The sequence below is a fragment of the Fusarium vanettenii genome, assembly GCF_000151355.1.
Source record: "Fusarium vanettenii 77-13-4 chromosome 1 genomic scaffold NECHAsca_1_chr1_3_0, whole genome shotgun sequence".
NCBI classification, from domain to species: Eukaryota; Fungi; Ascomycota; class Sordariomycetes; order Hypocreales; family Nectriaceae; genus Fusarium; species Fusarium vanettenii.
Window position 1 is genome coordinate 398,746 of NW_003315881.1, and position 19,704 is coordinate 418,449.

Consider the following 19,704-nt stretch of genomic DNA (forward strand, 5'->3'; position numbering starts at 1 on the left):
TCACTTCTTGGAGGGATCAACGTCCTCGCCCAACTCCCAAGGCTTTCGGGCGTCAACATAGGTCGATATCCGCTGGTCGCCCCATCGAGCGCCCACTGTAACCCATACGTGCTTCTGCGGCAGGTGAGAGCTAATGTTCTCACGATACCCGCCCCATCGAAGACGAGCCTCTCGGCTCATTTGGCTGTTGCCAAGGCCACCATTTGTCACCCATTCCTTGACAACATCCTTGATAAAGGTAATCTTTCGTCGGAAATCGTTGGCAGCGGGGATGCCCTGAAGGTCAGGGGCGATCTCGGGCCGCCTCCGAGTAGTGGTAGTCGTCCGTCCAGCTCGAGGAGCTGTAGGCTTGGCTTGAAAGTTCAACAATGTCTGAAGGGGATACGACAGCATGGCTCGGTCGTCAAGTGCTGCTGCGCCAATGGTGCCGGTCTTGGCGAGTCTCTCTGCAGCATCCTGGGGGAGATGCCAGAAATGGCACCAGGTACCAGTGGCGTCGATGACAATCTTGGTGTGGTCCGGGAAGTTGAACTGTCCATGTTAGCATCTCGTTGAAGGTTACTGAGGACAATGGAATCACTTACTTGAAGGTGACCGTCACAGAAGACCCAGCACCCAACATCTCCGAATCGTTGGTAGAATGTCACCAACTCTGCCACCGTGCCCTTCTGGCCTGGAGATATGGAACCCACTGGGTCGGTCTCTTCAGACGGCACAAAATCGTCTCGTCCATAAGCGATCATGTAGTTGGCAAACTTCTTCCAAAGAATGATCCTCTCACGCTTTCGGTGCTGGAAGATGTCCTTGCCCGGCTGCATCTTGCCAGGCGTTCCATCTTCGTTCACAGCCACGCGGAATTGCTCGGGAGAAACAATCACCTCCGACAGGCCAGTCTCTCCGTTGTTCTCAAAGAACTTGATGGGTTCAGTCATCGGGAGAGGCTGGCTTCTGTCCTCGTATGTTTCGTCTTCCCTGCGTAGAATATGTCTCTCTGCACCGCGAATGAAAACACCAGCCGGGGGGAGCAGCGCACCCTTGCCATTTTCTGTCGTGGGGATATCTCGAAGAATGCATCCGACGCTACCATCGTTCAAGATGTAGCCCAGACCAAACTTGTTGGTGTAATCAACCCACTTGACAACCACATGAGGATGGGGGGGTGCGACCATCTTGGATGAGATGATGGCCATGGTTCTCGAGTTGAGGGCCCGTTCCAGCTCTGTCTGGAGGCGGTGTAGTCGATCCAGAATCAGGTCAGGCCTTGTGCCTGAGATTTGGTCTTGCCGCTCAGAAGAGCTGAACAAAGTTGCTGGTCGCATAGATTCCGCATAGTCTCGCTTTGGCGGTGCGGCCGGGGCAGGGGCAGGGGGTGTAGCTGATCGACGCTCAATCACTGGTCTTTCAGACGTCTGAGGCTCTGCAGATCGACGAGAGACTGTGCCAACTGAGGGCAGGGCTGTCCTGCTCGAGCTCCGCAGGCTCTTGCTGGACGACTCCATGGCTTCCCTTGAGGCATTCTCTCGGGACCCCTCCCTCCTTGGTCTCGCTCGCACGCTCTGCGATGCAGACAGTGTGGGATCAGCGGTGGGCCGTTGCTTTGGTACCATAGAGCTGGCTGGCCTGTGTTGCGATCTTTGCTGCGCGGCAAAGCTCTGTGGTGGCAGACGAAGGAGTGCCGATCCGCTGGTCTTTTGGCTGCCCGACAGCGGATCCTCGGTCGAAGCGCTCGCCTGCGAGGATACGTGCGAAGGCACGGCCATGGCAAGCCGAGACTTTCTAAGCTGCTGCTCCCTCACCCACTCCTCAAATGGTCTATACAAGATTCCCTCCTCGAGCGGAATCAACGGAGTAAGACCAGCCTTCTCCTCTGCAGCCATCTCCTTCCAGATCTGAGAGTAGACAACCTTATCCGATGCGTAGGGGCCTATGCCACACTCTAGGCACATGTCCTTGAAGTTTCTCAGCGACTGCGCTTGCAGAGAGCTGTTCATCCGTGTAGCATAAAATTCTTGTCGGTCTGGTGGGAGCTCCCTTAGTCGTGAGCTCATCTCCGCTTCTGTGGGCATATAGCCAGATGTGAAAAAGGGATGTTGGATGATGGCATCGGGGTCCGGACGGCGCTCCGCTTCCTGGAGCATCGTGGCCACCAGGTCCTTAGCTTCTTGGCTGATGAATCTCTGCGAAGTCTCCGCAGCGGGCCATTCGTAGTCCCTCTCCCTGGCTCGGCGGTAGATTTCGTCCGTGGTTGAAGATTGAAACGGCGGCTTGGAGGTGAACATGGCAAACCTGTACTCGTTAGCATTTTTCATTCCCAAGAACCGACTTGTCTCACATGATAATTCCCAAGCTCCAGATGTCGACCATGTGATCATGGCCCTTCTTCCCCTTCTCCAGAATCTCAGGGGCGATGTAGTTTGGTGTTCCGCAGAGCGTCGTTCGTCGAATCGTGTGCATATCTCTGCCGGTCACCAACAATGCCGCCAGACCAAAGTCGCCAATCTTGGCGTTCATCCTTGAGTCGAGAAAGATGTTTCCCATCTTCAAGTCGCGGTGGATGATGCCCTTGTTGTGCATGTACTTGATTGCGCCGGTGATCTGGACAGAGTAGAAACGGACTTCAGGCTCCGTGAGGCCTTTCCTTCGCTTCACCATGTCCATCAGCGAACCATTCGGGCACAATTCCAGGACCAGATAAGTGCAGTTTTCTTGCGAGAAGGCTCGTAGGAATTGGACGACGTTCTTGTGCTTCATCTTGGAGTGGATCTGAAGTTCGGTTTGGAACTGAGAGCACGTTAGAACCAACCATTGCAAATATTCCATCACCACATACCTTTTGCTCCATCTTGGGAGGCATGTGGCTCTTGACAACCTTGAGGGCAAATTTTTGCCTCGTCACGGCGTGTGTTCCATAATAGCAAATGGCAAAACCACCCTTGCCGAGCAACTTTCCAACTTGGTAGGTGACGCCATTGGGGTCGTTTCCGCTGGGGGGTTCGACCACTTCCGCTGGTGGTGGGGGCGGGTGCTCCTTGTCCTTAGCTGCCCTGAGCTGAGCTACAGTCTTGGTCTTGACATCAGTCATCTTGGGTGCTCGTTGGGCGTTGGCGTCCCTAGGCGACAAGGCTTCCAAATCGAGGCCGCCTCTGGGCGCTAGCCTGTGGGCCATGACAAGAGAACGACTCGATTAACACGTTTCGGAGGTCGAGGGGATCGGCAGTGACTCGATACTGGAAGCGCGATGCCAGCAAATAACAAGGTCAACAACCGCCTTGAGGAGTCGCGAAGGTCGATCTAGAATCGAGGGTTAATTCACATAATCATGTGGCCAGTGGATGCGTTGTTCGTAGAGGGCAAGGTTCGAAGCGATGATTGTCGGTCAGGGACTTGATGAGATTAGACGGGATGCACATACGGGACTCGCGACAACAACATGCAAGACGAGAAAGGAGAGTCGCCTGTTCGCTAGCAAGAAAGCAAAGGCATTAAGCAATGCTGAAGCTGAGATGAATATCGCCAGGACCTGTGTTAGTAGATGCAAGAGACCAAGTTGGCGTGTGGTTCCAGGCAGGAAGAGATGTAGTTGCCGCGACGAGCTAGAACCGCGAAGTTTGTGTACTTTCCCAGCGGGCCGTTGCTGCTGGCAACCACCACGAGGTACCCTCGGTGGGTCTTTGGCTTGGCTAATAGCCAATCATACTACACCACACACCGCTGATGCTGTTATCCGCCAATCGGATCCCTCTCGCCTAAGGTTGAGAAGCTCGGTCCAGTAGGACCTAGCTTCAACGATGGAGCTCAATTGATATGCATGACTTTGGATGAGTCGCCAATGTTTAGCATGGCCTCGAGTTGATATTCTGCGTGGCTATCTTACATCGTAAGTGATGGCTGTCTATGCTTAAGTGAGGGGATTTAATAGTGTACAAGGGTAGATCCAGACCATGGAAGGGCGGGCAGGGGTACCTACACCGGCATGACCAGATCCAACCTCTGTTCATGGATGTCCCCAACTCGTTCAAGGGCTCTTCGAGATCAGTGCGACTGTATTTCCCAGCCAACGCACTGTCTTTGATGCTTATGGCTCTTGCCTGCGATGATACGCTTCAATTTGGCAGATGCTCGTCATCTCATGGTCATTGTAGGCTTGGGAGTAGCGGCTGCTTTGTCTTTGGGTCCTTGAGACCACGCAACGCCTCCTCCAAGGTCTCGAAGCGTTTCCTCTGCTTCTCCTCGGCTTCTTCGAGTTCCTCCTCTCTCTTCTTAAGCTCGTCCAGCTTCTGATCGAGTTCCTCTAACCGCACCTTGTTCGCATCGGGCTTCTGTGACGACTTCCAAGACTCGTAGACGATGAGGCCAATGGCCACCGACAGGATGAATACGTCTCCGACTACATCTGCAAACAGGTCGACCGCCTTATTCTCGGGAAGTGCTCGAAATTTGCGCCGCCAGATATTCTGGAATGGTATGTTCCTCGTAGATGTCTCCGTGCTCTGCTTCTGCTTCAGCTTGATCTCGTCGTCTCGCTTCTGCTGCTCTTCCGTCTTGACTGTCGGTGCCTCTGCCTTTTCCTTCGCTCGTCGTTCCGCTTCTGGGTTTCGTAGTAGCGCTACTTGCATGCGCATATTCAATTGGTGTATATGTTGGCCATATCGGGCCGCAAAGGCCCGGAATCGGGGGTGGTCGTGAGCCTGAGCTTTTATATGATTCTGGCGGGGAGTCAGTACTGGATCTTGGAGGATGCCCTGGTGAGGGAGGATCGTACCGCGCCATACTTGGAAACATGCCTCACGAGCAGAGCCCCGAGCTTGAAGAGTGGGAGAGGAACCATGGCCGGAGAGGGTTTTGGATGTCTTGGCTCCAGGGTTGTCAGTTGCTCAAGCACCGAATTTGTTTCGTAGTCGGTGGGGCTTGGTGCCGGAGATGAGTTGTTGTCAATTGAGAGAGCTGGGAGGCGAGTAATGTCTCAATGATGGCGCACCACGAAGCATGTGGCGTCAATCGAGAGATTGGGTTGAGTTCATGGTATTTCTTGAATGATCGGGCCAACGGTAAGCACGTCGTCACCGGCCATTCTTCAACGGCGCACTCAGTGCCGTGCCGTATCTTCCGGCGCCGTGATGTTCCGCGCTGACCTTCCAGGGTGAGCGAGTGAGGGGTACGTACACTCGAGTTTCCAGTTCTCCGATTGGCCCAGTGTTTGAGATTGGGAATTAAACACTTCACCTTGATCCCATTTAAATAGTCATTTAACGATGGATGTGTTATATCCTTCTCATCGATCGTTGGCTGTTGTTAAAACTTGGTCTAGATTCCAATTAGGGGGTTGTCCTATCCAGATCACGGCATCTGCTCTCAGGCGGTGCAGTGTCGTCTGGGCTTCACCCAAATCTCCACAATGGTTGAAGCTGGACATGATATGACATCCTGTTAATTCAGCGGGTTTGCCCACTTGTCTTGGCTATTGAGAGTTGAATTCACCCATGCCTAGGTTAATGAGGTTGTCACACAGAATATACGCTTTAATATGTAGCATTGGATGGTTAGGTGTGTAATGTCTCTGGCTTGAGTATTAACATTCAGCTCCTTTGATACCTAGCTACCCTAGATTGAGAGAGAGGCAGGCAGCATTGACTACCTTATCTTTGATGGCAGCTTCCAAACTGTGACTGCCTCCATGGAAGTTCCTCTCACAATCTCGCCCTTTCTCCCTCTGTAAGTCCGGGTCACGCCCTCTCCATGGTTCTTTCCAAAATGGGAGCGAGTTACCAAGTTACCGGGCACCTCGAACTTTCATGTTGGGCCGTCCACCCAACACTCGATTCTACAACCCACACCTTGCGTCCCTCCCCCAAGACTCAACGAATCATGTTCACCTCGTCCCTGCGGAAGCGACAAGAGTGGGCATCCACTGTCCCGTCACTCAGGGCTGGGTCGCACCCCTGGAAAGGTTCGTCTAATGTGATCCACGGCAGGCCATGCAGGAGGACTGATGCTAGATGAGCAGAGGCGACGCTGGATGCTTGTGATATCACATTTCCCATCACCAGCTCGGGTACACCGCCCGCTATTTTCAGGGTCACTCTCCTATCGTTGCCAGAACTGCAGACTCACGATGGAAGGGCTCGCGTGGAGCGACTATGGCTCATGAGTGGAGGAAAGCATACCGCCGTGGTGCTTCTGCTATGCGGAGAAAAGCCAATGGAGGATTTTTCTCGAGTCCAAGCCGAGTAAGATCTAATTCAACTATACTTTCCCATGATTCTAACACTGGCATGAAGTATGCTCTCGGATTCTGTTCCACCTATTATCCCAATATCATCAACCCGAGACCTGCGTGGTTGTCTGGATGCACTCAGGCGAGAGTGTACGGTTAATCGAGAACACAGTAATGAGGCCCGACGAGATGCTCTTCGAGAATTGGTGTGCCAATGTATAGATGGAAAGGCGCTATCGAGAGACCAAGCCAACATATTGACCGGAATCACATCCGGGTTCAGAGATCTCACGGTCCACGTCACTCACCCAAGCGGTCCAGCTTTTATCAAGGAGTATCTAGGTGATGCGGATGGTGAACGTGTCATTTCTTTTCTGACTAGTGGTCCCTCCCGCGTCAGTAGTTGAGTTGACGGGCGAGATAGGTGTGATATGGGATCATGTAGGGTTACCATTCCCACCAAGATGGACTGATTCACCACAGCCAAGACATTGGAATTAGACACACTGATTGTTGGCGGTGACGAGATGAAGAGGCTATCGACTGATTTGGACTGACGCTTCTTAGATAACGTCGCTTACAGTCGATCATCCGCCCAAAAAGCCGGGTTACCAAAGCCCGGAGCCGGGGACGAAGCTTCGATGTGGGTCCACAGCTCCGGAGCAAGATGGCTGCGAGGTTAATTGCCTGCATGCCAGCCATTCACGATGAGGATAAGCAGCCTCAGCTAGATCGATGGGAAGAAACAAACCCGCCAGAGGCGCCCAGGTTCTGCAAGGACAGGGTCGTGATATCCACCGGGCAACGGTCAACGCGGAGTGACGAGGTTGATGTGGCTGGGCCTGTCACGGGAGGCTGAACCAATGACAACGGGCGTGCAGCCGCCGGACAAGAATCGACGGCCATGCGACGAGCAGAGATGGTGGTCGGCCTCAAGCTCTGGTAATCACGCACTATCGAACGAGTCAAGACATTCGCTTGCACGATGGGAGAAACCATGCTGTGAAGGATGGGAGCTACTGGCTTGGGCATGACCTGGACGGCTAGCAATCCCAACTCCGAACCTACCAGCTCGCCGTGTAACTGCCTGAGCGGACGTGTCCTGCCGGCGCCGTGTCAGGTGATGCGTGGCGATGCCGGGTCCGGCCATGTCGGTCCCGAGCGGTAGATGAAGCAGACTGAGCAGCGTGTAAGCGCTGAAAGAAGAGACTTGGAGTTCTTTCAGAGGGCCTTTAAAGGATGCGCTGTTTCAACAAGCGCTTGGCTTTGGGCGCAGCTGGACCATGTGTTGGCCGTGCTTCCAACACATATATTCATGCCTTCCGCTGGGACCAATACTCCATGCAGCCGGCAGCCGATCAGTTTCGTTTCTTCTCTTGGGCTGGGGGATCTGGGCTCGGACAAGCAAAAGGCGAAAGTGCGTCTTTTGGACCTCGACAGAGTTAAAAAAAGAAGCACTGGGGTCGACACACTCACTAGACAAGGGTGGTGAATGGATGGTCGGAGGTGGATGTGTGGGCTGGAGGCGGGAGAGGGGACCAGGGGTCAGGGGTCTTGAGCTTTCCCGCTCTCTCTTAACACCGCAACGTCGGTTGTCCCAGCCTCTGCTTCAAGAGGGGCACACGAGACTTGGTGCTGTATGGTGAGGCGTCTCAGAAGCAGGAGGCGACAGAGGGCAGGAGAGAGGTGCGAGTCATTTCATGCGAAGAGTTTTTGGAATGCCTTGATGACCAAGTCAAGGACAATCAGGATCAAGGCCGACCGACGATGCTATTGAGCTTGGTTCTCGATGTTCTGGTTCTGGCTCTGGCCCTGAGCTTTAGCTTCTGATCCTTGTCGGTCTACCCGCCGTGCTCCTCGTCCACATGGCTGCTAAGCACGCCCATTGGTCCATGCTCTGGCATCTAGCCGCCGAGGTCATCACCAATCACCAGCCCCCGCACCACACCGGCAGACTTGTCGATGGAGGTTTCAATTAACCTCGACTGGGAGGCGGCCAATGACAAGGCCTGGAGACGGGTTAGCATCAAGATCGTGGGCTTCCTTGCCGTGTGACAAGGCTACTGCACCGCATCGCATCCCTGCCCGACGGTTCCCCCCTCACAGTCACCACAGTCACCCTCCTCCTCCGCCTTTCCGCACCGCCAGTCTCTGCCGTGATGGTGTCTGTATGGCCCGGCCCAGTCCGCGTGCAATCAATGCCCAGGGCGCTTGCTGCCCGTGAGGTGAGAATGAGCGGAAAGGCCTGGAGGATGGCGTGGCTCATGGCTCGATGGAGCTCGAGGGACCCGAGGGACCCCCATGCTGGTAGTCGATGGCTGCATTGCATTGGCTTGGCCTGTGAAATGGGTTCAACAAGCTTGCGTGCATTTTCTCTCCATTCCCGATGTCCCTTCTTGGCCTTTTCTTAAAACTGCTGTTGGTCGCCATGCAGCAAGCCTCCTCTTGTTCTCGTCCCCTCCCCTCGGTAACGTTGGATACCATACGACACCATCCCTGGTCCATCTTGAAATCGCTTCCTCAGTTCCAGTGTCTCAGAACTGCCTTGTGTGTCATCGCCACAAGCCACTACACACTCTTGCGACACTTGCGACAACCATAGCTTCGGACAACAGAGAAGCCGACCTCGCTGAGACAACCGAGCCTTGGTCTAGTTAACTTGGGGCTTTCGCATCTGCCTCAACCACGACTGCGCAACGCTACCTATACAAACCGCACTATCAGATGCCGCCCGTATGCTCGCTGTCATCATAGATCAGATTGTTAGAACGTGGATCTCTGAACCAGCTCCCGCGACAACGCCGGCTACACAACCATCCGCAATCGTCTGACACGCCGACGCCTCAGACTCTCAACCACCCGCATCTCCACCCTTCTACTCTCTCGGCACGACCTCATCCCTTCGGGGGGGTTGCTGCCATTATCAGACGCACATAACTTCAACCTCATCTCGCATAATAATAACGACCTCTCACCCACCTCTACTCTACTCTACTCTCTTCCTCTTCAGGTTCCAGTAATCTCAACATTCTTTCTTCTGTCTGCTGGCCTGACGGACCCTTCTTTTTACCCTTCATTCGTTCATCTTATAATACCCCTTTGTCTTTCGCTTCTTTTTCGCTTTACGACTCCCACCGCTGGCCGGCCTGTACTATTACCACCGAGGACGACTCTCGACAGCTGTGTTGGAAGTGGAATTCGATTAGACCAAGAGAAGCAAGTGTCTGGAAGTGCCATCCGCAAGGAAAAGGAACCTCGCCAGGCTTGGAACGAAAGAGAAAGAGAATCTTGATTGGGACTTTATCGACTTCATCATGGGTAGACTCATCAAGAACCACTGGGCGCGTCTCATCATCTTGAGCGCCGCAGCCTGTAAGTTGACTCTTTTGAGACACCCCCGGAACCCGACTAACATGTACAATCTAGACCAGATTGCTGCTGCCATCGAGGCATTCATCTGGCCCAAGATCTTTTGGGATTTCCTCACACATAGCCTCGACGGGGCTGTGAGACCGATTCCCGTGCTTCAGATATTAAATCTGCTCTTCGGCCTCCTCATGATAGGCCTCGAATGGCCTCTGGGCTTCGTCGCCGGCTCGGCACTCCACCGCTCGCTCGAATTCCGGCTCGCCCTCCTCCCCTTAACGGCGTTGTGCGCAGCCCTCATCTACCAGGGCACAAATGCCGCCATCTACTACCTCATCGGCATGGTTGTCTACTTTTGGGCATACAGCGAAGGCGAGGTAAGCTTTATTCATCTCTTCAGAGTGTGATCGACACTAACATGCTCGCTCTAGATCATATGTGCAAAGCCATGGACTCTTCCCCAACGTGGGCGTGGCGGCGCATCTCGTGTATAGTCAGATTTTCTACCTCACCCGCACCCCTTGTCCTCTCTGTATCCTACCACGGCAGAGAGAGAGAAAAAAAAAGACTGTACCTATATAGGACAAAAGTCAGACTTGGGAAAAGCATCTAGATGAATTCACGCAATCTCTAGAACTACTCGTCGCCCCCAAAAGGCGCACACACTCGCACGTCTCACGTATATACCCTCACGTCACGTCGTCTTTATGATCACGACGTCTGACGATCCACGGCGTTTCCTATTTCCAATTTAATGATTTGCTTTTTTCTTTACGAATACCAGTCCATGTTCTTTCTTATCTCCGATGAATCTCGAGTAGGAGGATCTCAAACGCCATGTTTACCATTTCTACGATATTGTATGACCAACGTGAAGGAGTTGGTCTAGGCTGCCCTAGGAAAGGGATAACTCTTGCGCCTCCGTGTCGGATGTGAACGGCGTGCAATTCGGGAGGCAAGGGGTTTCCAAGGCATGATGATCAATCTGACCGGCTCTCAAAGAGGCCACCGGGATCGGCAAGCCCCGGCGCATGATTTGCTTCAGGCCTCTCGAAAGGCGCCCCCTTGCTGGATGTAACCCGATACTAGATAGAAACTAATAAACAAGAAAACAAAAAACAGTCATTCATATTCGCTTGCGTCTTATTTTCTTGTTCGTTTCGCCTCGAGTTTCAACCTTGTCGAGCCAAGCCGGTCCGGCCTCAACTTCCCCTGAGCTAACAAACAGAAACTTAACATGAACCACAAAAAAGAGGCTGAGTTTTTAGAAACCAACTCCTCTGACCCAGAAACTACTACGCAGTACCTCGGCCTTTATTTTTCTTGGCTTTGTTGCCCATGGTTGCAGCGGCTGATGCTCTCCGAAACACCCCTTGTCGGACCCGGGTCTGAGGGATCCACATCGGAGTCGACTCTACGGGGACGGCGTGCCGACTTGACACACTCTACGGGAATAAAGGAAACCAAAGCCAAGAAACGCATGAACCAAGGGGGGATGATGTTTGAGGAGTTGAAAAGAGCAAGTTGAATTTTTTGTCTATACGTGGACCCGGCAACCAACATCAAGTTGTTTGGGAGTTAACCACAAGCCCCAATGTTAGAAACTGCACTCTACTCTTCTTGTTATTATCCCTTGGTCTAAAAGACTGTACCGTCACTCTTGATGATGATGGGGCTAGACTTTGTCTTTGGTCGACGCTGCGCTGCCACTTCACGTCCAGACTTCCAAGTTCCAGCCTCGAGCAGCTGTGCCATGCTCAACTGAACACCATCACCCATACGAGATTGAATCTTGGTGTACAGCTTGTCGATCAGAACCAGAGTCAAGGCCCTCCACTCGACAATGGTGTCATCTCCTGCTTCAAAGAGCGGCAACTCCCCACCCGATGCCTCCAACCCGCGGTCGAGCGTCTCCTTCTTCAGGGTCAACACACCCAAGTCGACGAATAAGCCGCCGTTGCGATACTCGGGCAGGGCGGTTAAAGAATCGGCGTTGATCCACTTCAAATCTAGTACACGCTGGAATGGAACCATGAGGGAGTAGGTGAGCCATTGGGTGAGTTTATGAAAGGGCTGGATGTTGTCTGCGGTGGCATCCGATTGCCCTCCCGTTCGGAGAGTGCTGAGTGGCCATGCGTCGCCGATGGCTGTCCCACCAACAACAGTTCGGTCCTTGGGCCAAATGGGAATGAGGAGAGTTTGGAGAATATCCCAGAGAACGAGGATGTCAAGCTCGGAGGATTCACCGGCTGTCTTGACCAGATAGTCTAGGATTGTGAGCAAGACATCAAGTGATTAAGAAAGAAAAAACTCACCAACGAGGTTTCCTGGTCGACCTTCAGCCCCGAATACACCTGGATGATCGAGAAGTGACTGTCCCAAGCTTCTGAGGAGGGCCGCACGGGAATCAACTCCCAGCATGGGGTTGTTATCAGACACCTGAAAGCCCTTGGCGAGTTTATCCGTATCAAGCTGCTTCAAACCATTTCCTATAACCCATTAGTACACATATCGGTGTCGAGAATGGTAAACATCACCATTGACCGTTGGGGTAGTGTCAGTCGTGAAAGCCAACTCGTTAAACATGTCGAGACTAGCCACGGCGATACCCTCACTCCTCTCATAGACCTGACCAGATCCAGGCTCCTTGTACCGCCAATCATCACCGGCGCCGGCATCCAAGAGGACCGAGACGAAGAAGAGATCGATGAGACGACGTGTCTTTTCAGTCACATCGCATCCCTCCTCCTCCCACTTGTCCATGATGGTGGTGATGCGCGGCACATTGCCAACCTCGAAATGCTGCCAGCGGCCATGAGGGGGAATCGTGTGAAACTTGTCAGGACCAAAGTCACGCTGAGAGGATATGTTAGTTTTTGAGACAGAGGGAATATTGGGCTACAACCTTGATGACAGAGGCCACAAAGTCGACAACCTCGTCCAGCTTCTCCTCATGCAGATCAAAGTGGCTCAGCTTTCCGGCCTTGGCCACATCTCCAACGATCGTGGCACGGTCTCGGATGGCCCGGAGAGAGAGTAAGTACTTGGCTTGCGAATCCATCTTGAATATGTGATAATTGCTTGTCTGTTATGATAATGAACAAACATGAACACCTATGAACCCCGCACTTATAGTTGTTATCAAGTGCAAGCTTGTAATTACGGCGGAGGTCAACAAAGGCGGTATGTCAGCCGAGACACGGCACCATGATCGATCAGGCAGCTGCTGCACTGATAAGACAAGCGCGTCACACAAATGAATGATATTTTCTTGCCTACATCTTAACAACAATAAAATCACCGATATTCAGAGTCATTGTTTGTATCAAATCAGAGGGCTGGTTTATTAATTCATGGGACGCTATCATCAATCCTTCCCCTTCTCTCGGGGCGTCAGCGATACTCGCTGATCTGATAGGATGGTCGCCATCATGCATATCCGCCTACCATCGGCGACCTTTCACCAACCGTTTCTGAACCGTGGTTCTTTCTCGCAGCCAAGCCCCAGTCATCGAATACATCGCCGCTAAGAATTTCCTCTACGTTTCCGGAACGCCTGCTTCTCACTCCTCTAGTGGGCAACCATGGGACCCTTGGAGTCGTTCTTGGTACCTTGACGCTCGGGCATCTGCTATACGTTAGCTATACTATCCCAATATGTCGAGAGTGAATGGTGCTCACCTCCGAGGTCTGGGTCTCGCCCCTCTCTAGGATTTGCTTGATGACCTCGTCATCAACAGAGGTGCCGAACTCGTTCTCAAGGGCCGCCTTGGAGGCGGTGTCGTAGGTTCCCTGCAGTCCTTGGCTGAAGGTGCTGTTAGCAACAGTCCACAAGATCCATTGGTGCCGACAATCGACGTAACGTCCAATGCAGAGAGGGAAACAAAAGAACAAGCTCCAACATGGTGGGTAGGAGCCATAGGTCCAAGCGAGCGTATGCCAAGCAATCGGAGCATCTCGCCATCACGCCCTCCCAAAGCAACAAGAAAGTAACGGAGCCGGGTAGAGTAAGAAAGCGGGGGTGGCTTGATCCAAATGACTTACCCATGGGTCAGGAAGATCTTGAATGAGGAGATGAAGTGCGCCAGAGGCACGCTCTTGTCGGTCTGCCACTTCTTGTAGGCCTCGACGTCATCAATGAAGATGAGGAACTCCTCGCTGCTGCCCTTGACGTAGACCTTGGTCTGCTGAGTCTCGCCGCGAGCCATTGTGATTGAATAGATGTGTGTGGTTTGCTTTGGTGGTTGGAAAGGTAGGATGTCGCGTGACGAAAGGATGAGATCGCTAGTGGTGATTGGGTATTGTTGTTGTTGGTAGTGAAGAGTGTAGAAATCGTGAGGATGATGAAGAGAAAGAGAGAAGAAGAAGAAGGATGAGGGAGAATGTTGTGACTTAAAAAGAAGCTCCGTGTGAGGAGCAGTGACGAGTGTAGCTTCCTCCGTTTGCTGATTCGGAAGCTTCCTACGTCATAGCCGTGCTCCAGAGCATCACAGTGGGCGGGTACGTACCGAGCCGCGGGGCATTCAGTGCCATTCACAGAGCACAGTCCCCGCAAAAAGCCGCGAGGAGCTGCCCCACAGCCAATCAGCACGCGCCTTCCCGTGGCCTGCCTGGTTGGAATTCGCCCGTCTTCCTCAGACGTTCCTGCATGCTGAATCCACCATGTACGTCACCTTGTCTTGAGCCAACTTGGAAGCTTCAAGTTCAGGTTCACCAAGGTCCTTTCTCACCGTAGCACCGCACAGTGCAGTACAAGACGAGGCGCCTCATTTCAACCTCGTCGATCCATCGCGTGCCCCGCGTGTGAGCATTGGCTACATTGGGCCCCTCTCCCAAGCCTCCTCACCTTTTCTTCTCCCGCTTTCTACGCCAGGTACGTATGTTACCTGTGGCTTTCCGTTGCCTTGGCAAACCTCACCTTGGCTACCCGCTTACGTATCAACCTGATGCCAACCTGATGATGGCACCATTCTCCTCCAGAGCCCAGTGCCTGATGTCTGAACACTCACATCATGGTCACCCAGACCTCAATGCCATCATGTCCACATGGTTGTTCTCCATAGCTAATTCATGACCCATCACGTCCCCAAACACCAGATCCATCCAACTCCAACATATCACCTGTGATGCCAAATGCCACACCGTATGTGTATGCTTTACCATTTTGATAAAACCTCTGGGCTTCTTGAACATACTATAGCTGTTGAAGAGCCGCTTCTGTCAATACACTCGGTAGTAATCCAATTGAATCGTCTCTCCACACACCAATCACCGCCATAATTCTTCAACTTTGGCTCATAAACCCCGTTCAAACCATACAATAAAGGCCTCACCCGAAAAATCTGCGAAGACCATGCCCTTTCTTTTCGTCCTGGCCGCTCCCTCTAGTCCACCGGGTGCTTTTGGATCGCACTGGAATACTGACTGGTGGACGTGTATTCTCCTTTGTACTGGGTGATGCTTCTGCTTTCCGGTAACTGGCCGTCAAGGGTTGTACAGCTGATTCTTTTTTCAGATCATCATCCATAGTGTCTGAATTCGTTTCAATCAAATCTGCATCCCGAGGCCTGGATGAGATTGTGAGCTTTTGCATTGAGGATCTGGTGTCAGAAACACTGCTTTCCTCCATGTTCATCTCTGTAGCCTCAGGTAACGTGGAGCACTTTGTAGAATTCGAGTGCCAGCTCCCATCCACATCAAAGACACCAAACGAGCTCGCACTTGACTTGCTAGTTTGTCGGGTGAGTCCCTCGCTCGCTACCTCTTCACTTCCTCTGCGTGAGGTGCTTCCCGATCTCTTGGCCATGTTTGCCATGCTTAGCTTTCTCATCATTGTTGAAGCCGACCGACGCATCAGCTGCTCATTACGGGCGATGCTCATCGTGTCAGGAAATGGAATGATGTTTTGACTCCAGACGTCCTCTAGGAGAACCTCAAGCCGCGCTCTTTCACTTCGGGGCGGTGCTAGTACTGGGATCCTTGGCTTCGACGATACTAACGAATGCGAGCGGCCAAGAATTGGTACCGGCCCTGTGGTATTGGTTGCCGACTTGACGGCACTTGTGTTCTTTAGAATGACATGCACTTGTGCTGAATGTGGGATGGCCGTGGTCGCTCGATTGACAGAAGCACTCCGCGCCATTGTGCCTGCAGGAATGAGTTAGTAGCCCACGGCAAGGAGACAGGAGAACGCACCTGGTCGTCTAAAGATGGCACCCAGACTCTTCATGTCAAATGTGAGGAAGTTGTATAGCACTGATGGTTTCTCCGATTGCTCTACATCTCGACTCCGTTGTAATCGACTTCGCCATTCAGCCTCTTCCTTTGGACTGCAGGCTGTCATGACCAGTTCATACAACTCGTGCTGACCTTCAAAGACTAGCTTCCAAGAGAAAGGAGCCAAGTGACATCGCAAGCCTGAAGCAAATATGTCAGATGCCAGTCTGTGTTTCTCCATAGCAGTTCTTACCTCCTCCTTTGTCGACATCCTCAACCTTTGCGCTGTGCAGATCAATGCAGGCCAGAATCGTGTATATCCGATCGGACTTGCCCCCTGAAGCAAGGCAGAGGACATCTTTGTACAACAAGCAGATCATATACTGGCCCTCGACTCCGGCCTCGGTCTCCCAACAAACATGAAGTGCCCCGCACAACTGTATGTGGCCAAAGGCACGGATCTGATTCTTTGAATCTGCATCAAGCCTCTGTCGAACCATTAGAATCCACACTTTACAGATTTATGTAAATCATACCCTGTCAGGAAAAACCAGGCGATCCTGTAGTAGCCAAGTCTTCTCCAGGGTCGTTTTCATGTCTTCGTTCGTGGCCGAGTTGTTGATCTCAACTGTTGCTTCCCGAAGTCTCGCCAAGGCTGTTTCAACCTCCATGTGGGAGTTTGGACAGTCAAGTACTGGTGTATGCTTGAGAAGTTCTGCAAACAGGAGGGGATATCTGCAGATTCTTTGGATAGGCTGAAGTCGAAAGGTTAGGGTGCTTGGACTTATTGAAATGGAGTTGACATACCTTGATAAGAAGGTCATTGACGGTGAGGGCCTTGTTAGACCCGCCCTCTTGACCCTTGGGGGATCCAACGGAGAAACCCAAAGCCTCGACCCCTTTTTGGTGAACCTCCCATTCGGGGAAACCCACGTGCGCCGCAGCAATGTCTCTTCTCATCATCTCGAACTTTGCCCCGTACTCTTTATAAATGAAAAACTCGTGCGTCTTATTGTGAAGTTAGCACACTGAGTTAAACACTGGGAGCAAGGTCATGGGTTCTGTACCTTTTTGTTGAAAACCTTGGCAACCTCCGCCGCAACCTGGGGGTCAGTGAGCATCCCAGGTACACTATGGAGTGTTTGCAGGTTGACACCACACTCGGGGAGCGTGTTTAAGCCCCGTGATCGATTGCGACCGTTCTTGCTGAGCACAGGGTGTTCAAGTTGAGAATACTCGGAGAAGGGGACCACACGGTGAAGGTCACCCAAGATTTCGTCGTGTAGTTGAAGAATATGGTGCAAGTTTCGATTAGTCGATGATCGTAGCTGCTTAGACAGGGAAGGGAGAGCAGCAAGCATATTGACGTAGGTCTCATATGGTCAGCTAGCCCCAGTCATTTCAAGAATACAAAGCTCACATTCATAAGGAAACGGATGTCGCCAATGTAATTCTCCTCTGTGCTAATGAGCTCCTCCAAGATCTGTCGACGTTCGAATGCACGCTGAGTTGCAGTCAAATCCTCCTCAGCTCTCTCCAACGGCCCAACGTCCTTAGACACCCGGGGAGTAGAAAGAGAAGCTCGACTGCTGCGCTCTGCACGCGATCGGCCATGGCGCCGGCGTGAGGTTGCTGCGACGCTCGCGGTAATAAGGCTCGTACCGGCGCTCTGCACAGCAGTGATAAAGCCTAGGGAGGATCCAGAGGATGAAAATCGATGCCTGAATCTGCGATGGATGACACGCCGGAATGGGTTATTGGGCTCGGGGTATTTGCATCTGTCATCACCGGTATATGATTCTCCTCCCTCACTCAGGCTGTTTCGTCGCTTGAGAGATCTCACCCACTTGCGGAATGGTAGTTTTGGCGCGGGATTCACGAAGAGGTGATCATAATCACCAGGGGGCGCTGAACATCGCATCGGTTGCGAATCTGCTGCCTTTTCTTTGGGTATATTTCGAGTGTTGAACTTATTCAAATCATCAGAAGCGTCTCTGTCATCGCTGCGTATGTTATCCGGGCTAAGGTCGATGTTGAAAGCCTTGCCGAGCTCTTCCCAGGGGCTCTCATCTCGTGACAAGACCGGAAGACCGGTTGTTGGCCAACTAGGCTGTTGAGAACTGTCAATATTTGGAGTAATACCTGAGGGCGAACTCGGAGGATCGGTGGAAGCCATGTTGGAGAGTGGCTAGGCGGTAGAGTCCAAGAAACGGAGCAATGTTGTGATCCCAAGAAACCAAAATAGCGCTCAACAAGGCAGAGCATAGGCAATCTCTCAAATCATAGCTGCAGTGATGGATGATGAGAAACAAGTAGATGATCGCAAATGTCACGGTGAAGCTCGAGCTCGCAAAGTAGGATCTGCTAGAGCCGCACAGGAGCAGTCGCGACCGCAGGTAGATATCTAGCCAGGGAAGGAAGTGGTAAAGTGGAAAGAGGCCGAACTCTCCAAAACGCCCCTTCTCTGGCCTCTTCAAAAGAGCCAGGGAAGGGACTTTGAACGGAAATCGAGATCATCTTTCACCGCGCTTCTTGTCCGAGACTGTCAAGTCTCTGCAGCTAGAATGTCTTACACAACAACGACGGCCCGGCTGCAACTCACTTCCCAGAGTTCCAGGTTTCTGAGGCTCGCACAGCGCCGGCGCAAAGAAGCCAAAGTATCACGATTAGGAGCGGTGAAACGAAGGCGTCACCTATGATGGCCTTGCAGATGAAAGGTGAGGGCGTGCTGAATCTGACATCACGAACGCGTGAAGGCATAATGCAAGGTGACGCTATCAAAGAGCCAAATGCCCACTGAGTTCCATATCAAAGAACCACAGTCACGACATCCAATGCCATGTGTGAGAGCGCAAATAATGGCAAGAGTCTTACATAGAGGCTGGATCGGCAATATAAACATAGCTTCATGGCTTGCAGTGGCTTTCATATGAGCATGGGTGGACAAGCCATGTGAACAGGCGGCTGAGAAGCCTTGTGCTTGACTCAAACCGTGTCCTTTCCACAAATGACAATTGATCCGAGACATCCATTATCACGATTTTTATGAGCCGCGAATGTCGGGAATCGAGGAGGCTGGGAATGAAACTCGAAGGGTGGTCGATATCATGATTGTTGGGACGTGCGTAACTTGAAGTTATCGAGATACCTGAGAATGTAGTTTCAAGCAAACATAGCTAGAAGCTTTGAGGCGTCGGTCGGATAAATAAACTGTTGGCGTCATGAGGCGGGCTGCCTCGTTGCTTGCCCATTGTCTCGGAACATGTTATTTTATTCATGTTCGAACTTTCCTGTTGATGGGGCAAACTTGATATTGGTCTTGCCTCTAGACTGGGATATGGCTGTGATTTGTACACCAAATCAAACAAAGAGGGCCACTTTTGAAGTTCCGATGGGACATTGGTCTGAAAAGCAGTTATCATGACTACGGTTGATGTCTCATCAAGCTCATGGCTAACAGGAGTAGCACGTACTGTGTACCTAGGTACTGGTGATTTGGATACATGCATAATTGCCGTGCTATCTCGAGGTACCTACAACAAGATGTGGAATCTTGATGACTGGAGATACTCTCTGGAACTCGATTAATGATTGCAGTTGTTGGACTTTTCTCCTCTTGGCCTCTCCACTGACCCTCTTCTCCATCACCAACTTCATCATCAATTGGCGAGGACGGGCTACCCGGCAATCGTCAACTTGGCACACGTCGACTCGAGCCCAAGTCTCGTGTCTTTGTGTAAGCCAGGCTGGCTCGGCATCGTGGCGGTGCAAAGAGGAGCTAGGCCGGAGAGGGGCAAAGTGGACGTCGATGGACCCCTGAGGCGAGGACCGGGCTTTGAGGGTTCCAGGGGAAACCTCAGTGGCTTTCCAGGGGTCTCCAGTGGACGAGCGATCCATCATCGAGGACC

General features: G+C 52.3%; 5 protein-coding genes across 5 annotated transcripts; 1 reads left to right on the plus strand and 4 right to left on the minus strand.

Annotated features, from left to right (window-relative positions):
- Positions 1–3,082, minus strand: NECHADRAFT_89926 (uncharacterized protein; the record flags this gene model as incomplete). Its single annotated transcript, XM_003054060.1, has 4 exons — positions 1–531; positions 585–2,286; positions 2,333–2,781; positions 2,831–3,082. 4 exons carry the CDS (start codon positions 3,080–3,082, stop codon positions 1–3), a joined length of 2,934 nt encoding a protein of 977 aa, XP_003054106.1.
- A 6,446-nt stretch (positions 3,083–9,528) lies between these two features.
- NECHADRAFT_74498 (uncharacterized protein) lies at positions 9,529–10,197 on the plus strand (the record flags this gene model as incomplete). Its single annotated transcript, XM_003053354.1, has 3 exons — positions 9,529–9,586; positions 9,641–9,957; positions 10,171–10,197. 3 exons carry the CDS (start codon positions 9,529–9,531, stop codon positions 10,195–10,197), a joined length of 402 nt encoding a protein of 133 aa, XP_003053400.1.
- Positions 10,198–11,218: 1,021 nt separating this feature from the next.
- NECHADRAFT_89927 (uncharacterized protein) lies at positions 11,219–12,641 on the minus strand (the record flags this gene model as incomplete). The annotated part of the gene is made up of 4 exons (XM_003054061.1): positions 11,219–11,847; positions 11,896–12,069; positions 12,118–12,436; positions 12,486–12,641. 4 exons carry the CDS (start codon positions 12,639–12,641, stop codon positions 11,219–11,221), a joined length of 1,278 nt encoding a protein of 425 aa, XP_003054107.1.
- Positions 12,642–12,885: 244 nt separating this feature from the next.
- Positions 12,886–13,919, minus strand: NECHADRAFT_98675 (uncharacterized protein). Its single transcript, XM_003054062.1, has 3 exons — positions 13,625–13,919; positions 13,262–13,385; positions 12,886–13,208 (listed from the first exon to the last, which is right to left on the minus strand). The coding sequence occupies exons 1-3, from the start codon at positions 13,786–13,788 to the stop codon at positions 13,152–13,154; spliced, it is 345 nt and encodes a 114-aa protein (XP_003054108.1). The 5' UTR covers positions 13,789–13,919; the 3' UTR covers positions 12,886–13,151.
- Positions 13,920–15,649: 1,730 nt separating this feature from the next.
- Positions 15,650–17,972, minus strand: NECHADRAFT_74501 (uncharacterized protein; the record flags this gene model as incomplete). Its single annotated transcript, XM_003054063.1, has 7 exons — positions 15,650–15,727; positions 15,776–15,783; positions 16,050–16,284; positions 16,333–16,356; positions 16,604–16,804; positions 16,864–17,169; positions 17,217–17,972. The coding sequence occupies 7 exons, from the start codon at positions 17,970–17,972 to the stop codon at positions 15,650–15,652; spliced, it is 1,608 nt and encodes a 535-aa protein (XP_003054109.1).
- Between the last annotated feature and the right edge of the window lie 1,732 nt (positions 17,973–19,704).

Bases quoted from the DNA above. Each gene is read 5' to 3' on its own strand.
- NECHADRAFT_98675 (XM_003054062.1), bottom strand. From the start codon at position 13,788: ATGGCTCGCGGCGAGACTCAGCAGACCAAGGTCTACGTCAAGGGCAGC. The intron at 13,386-13,624 runs GTAAGTCATTTG...CAGCACCTTCAG, and splicing joins AAGATCTTCCTGACCCATGG to CCAAGGACTGCAGGGAACCT. The intron at 13,209-13,261 runs GTGAGCACCATT...AACGTATAGCAG, and splicing joins GCGAGACCCAGACCTCGGAG to ATGCCCGAGCGTCAAGGTAC.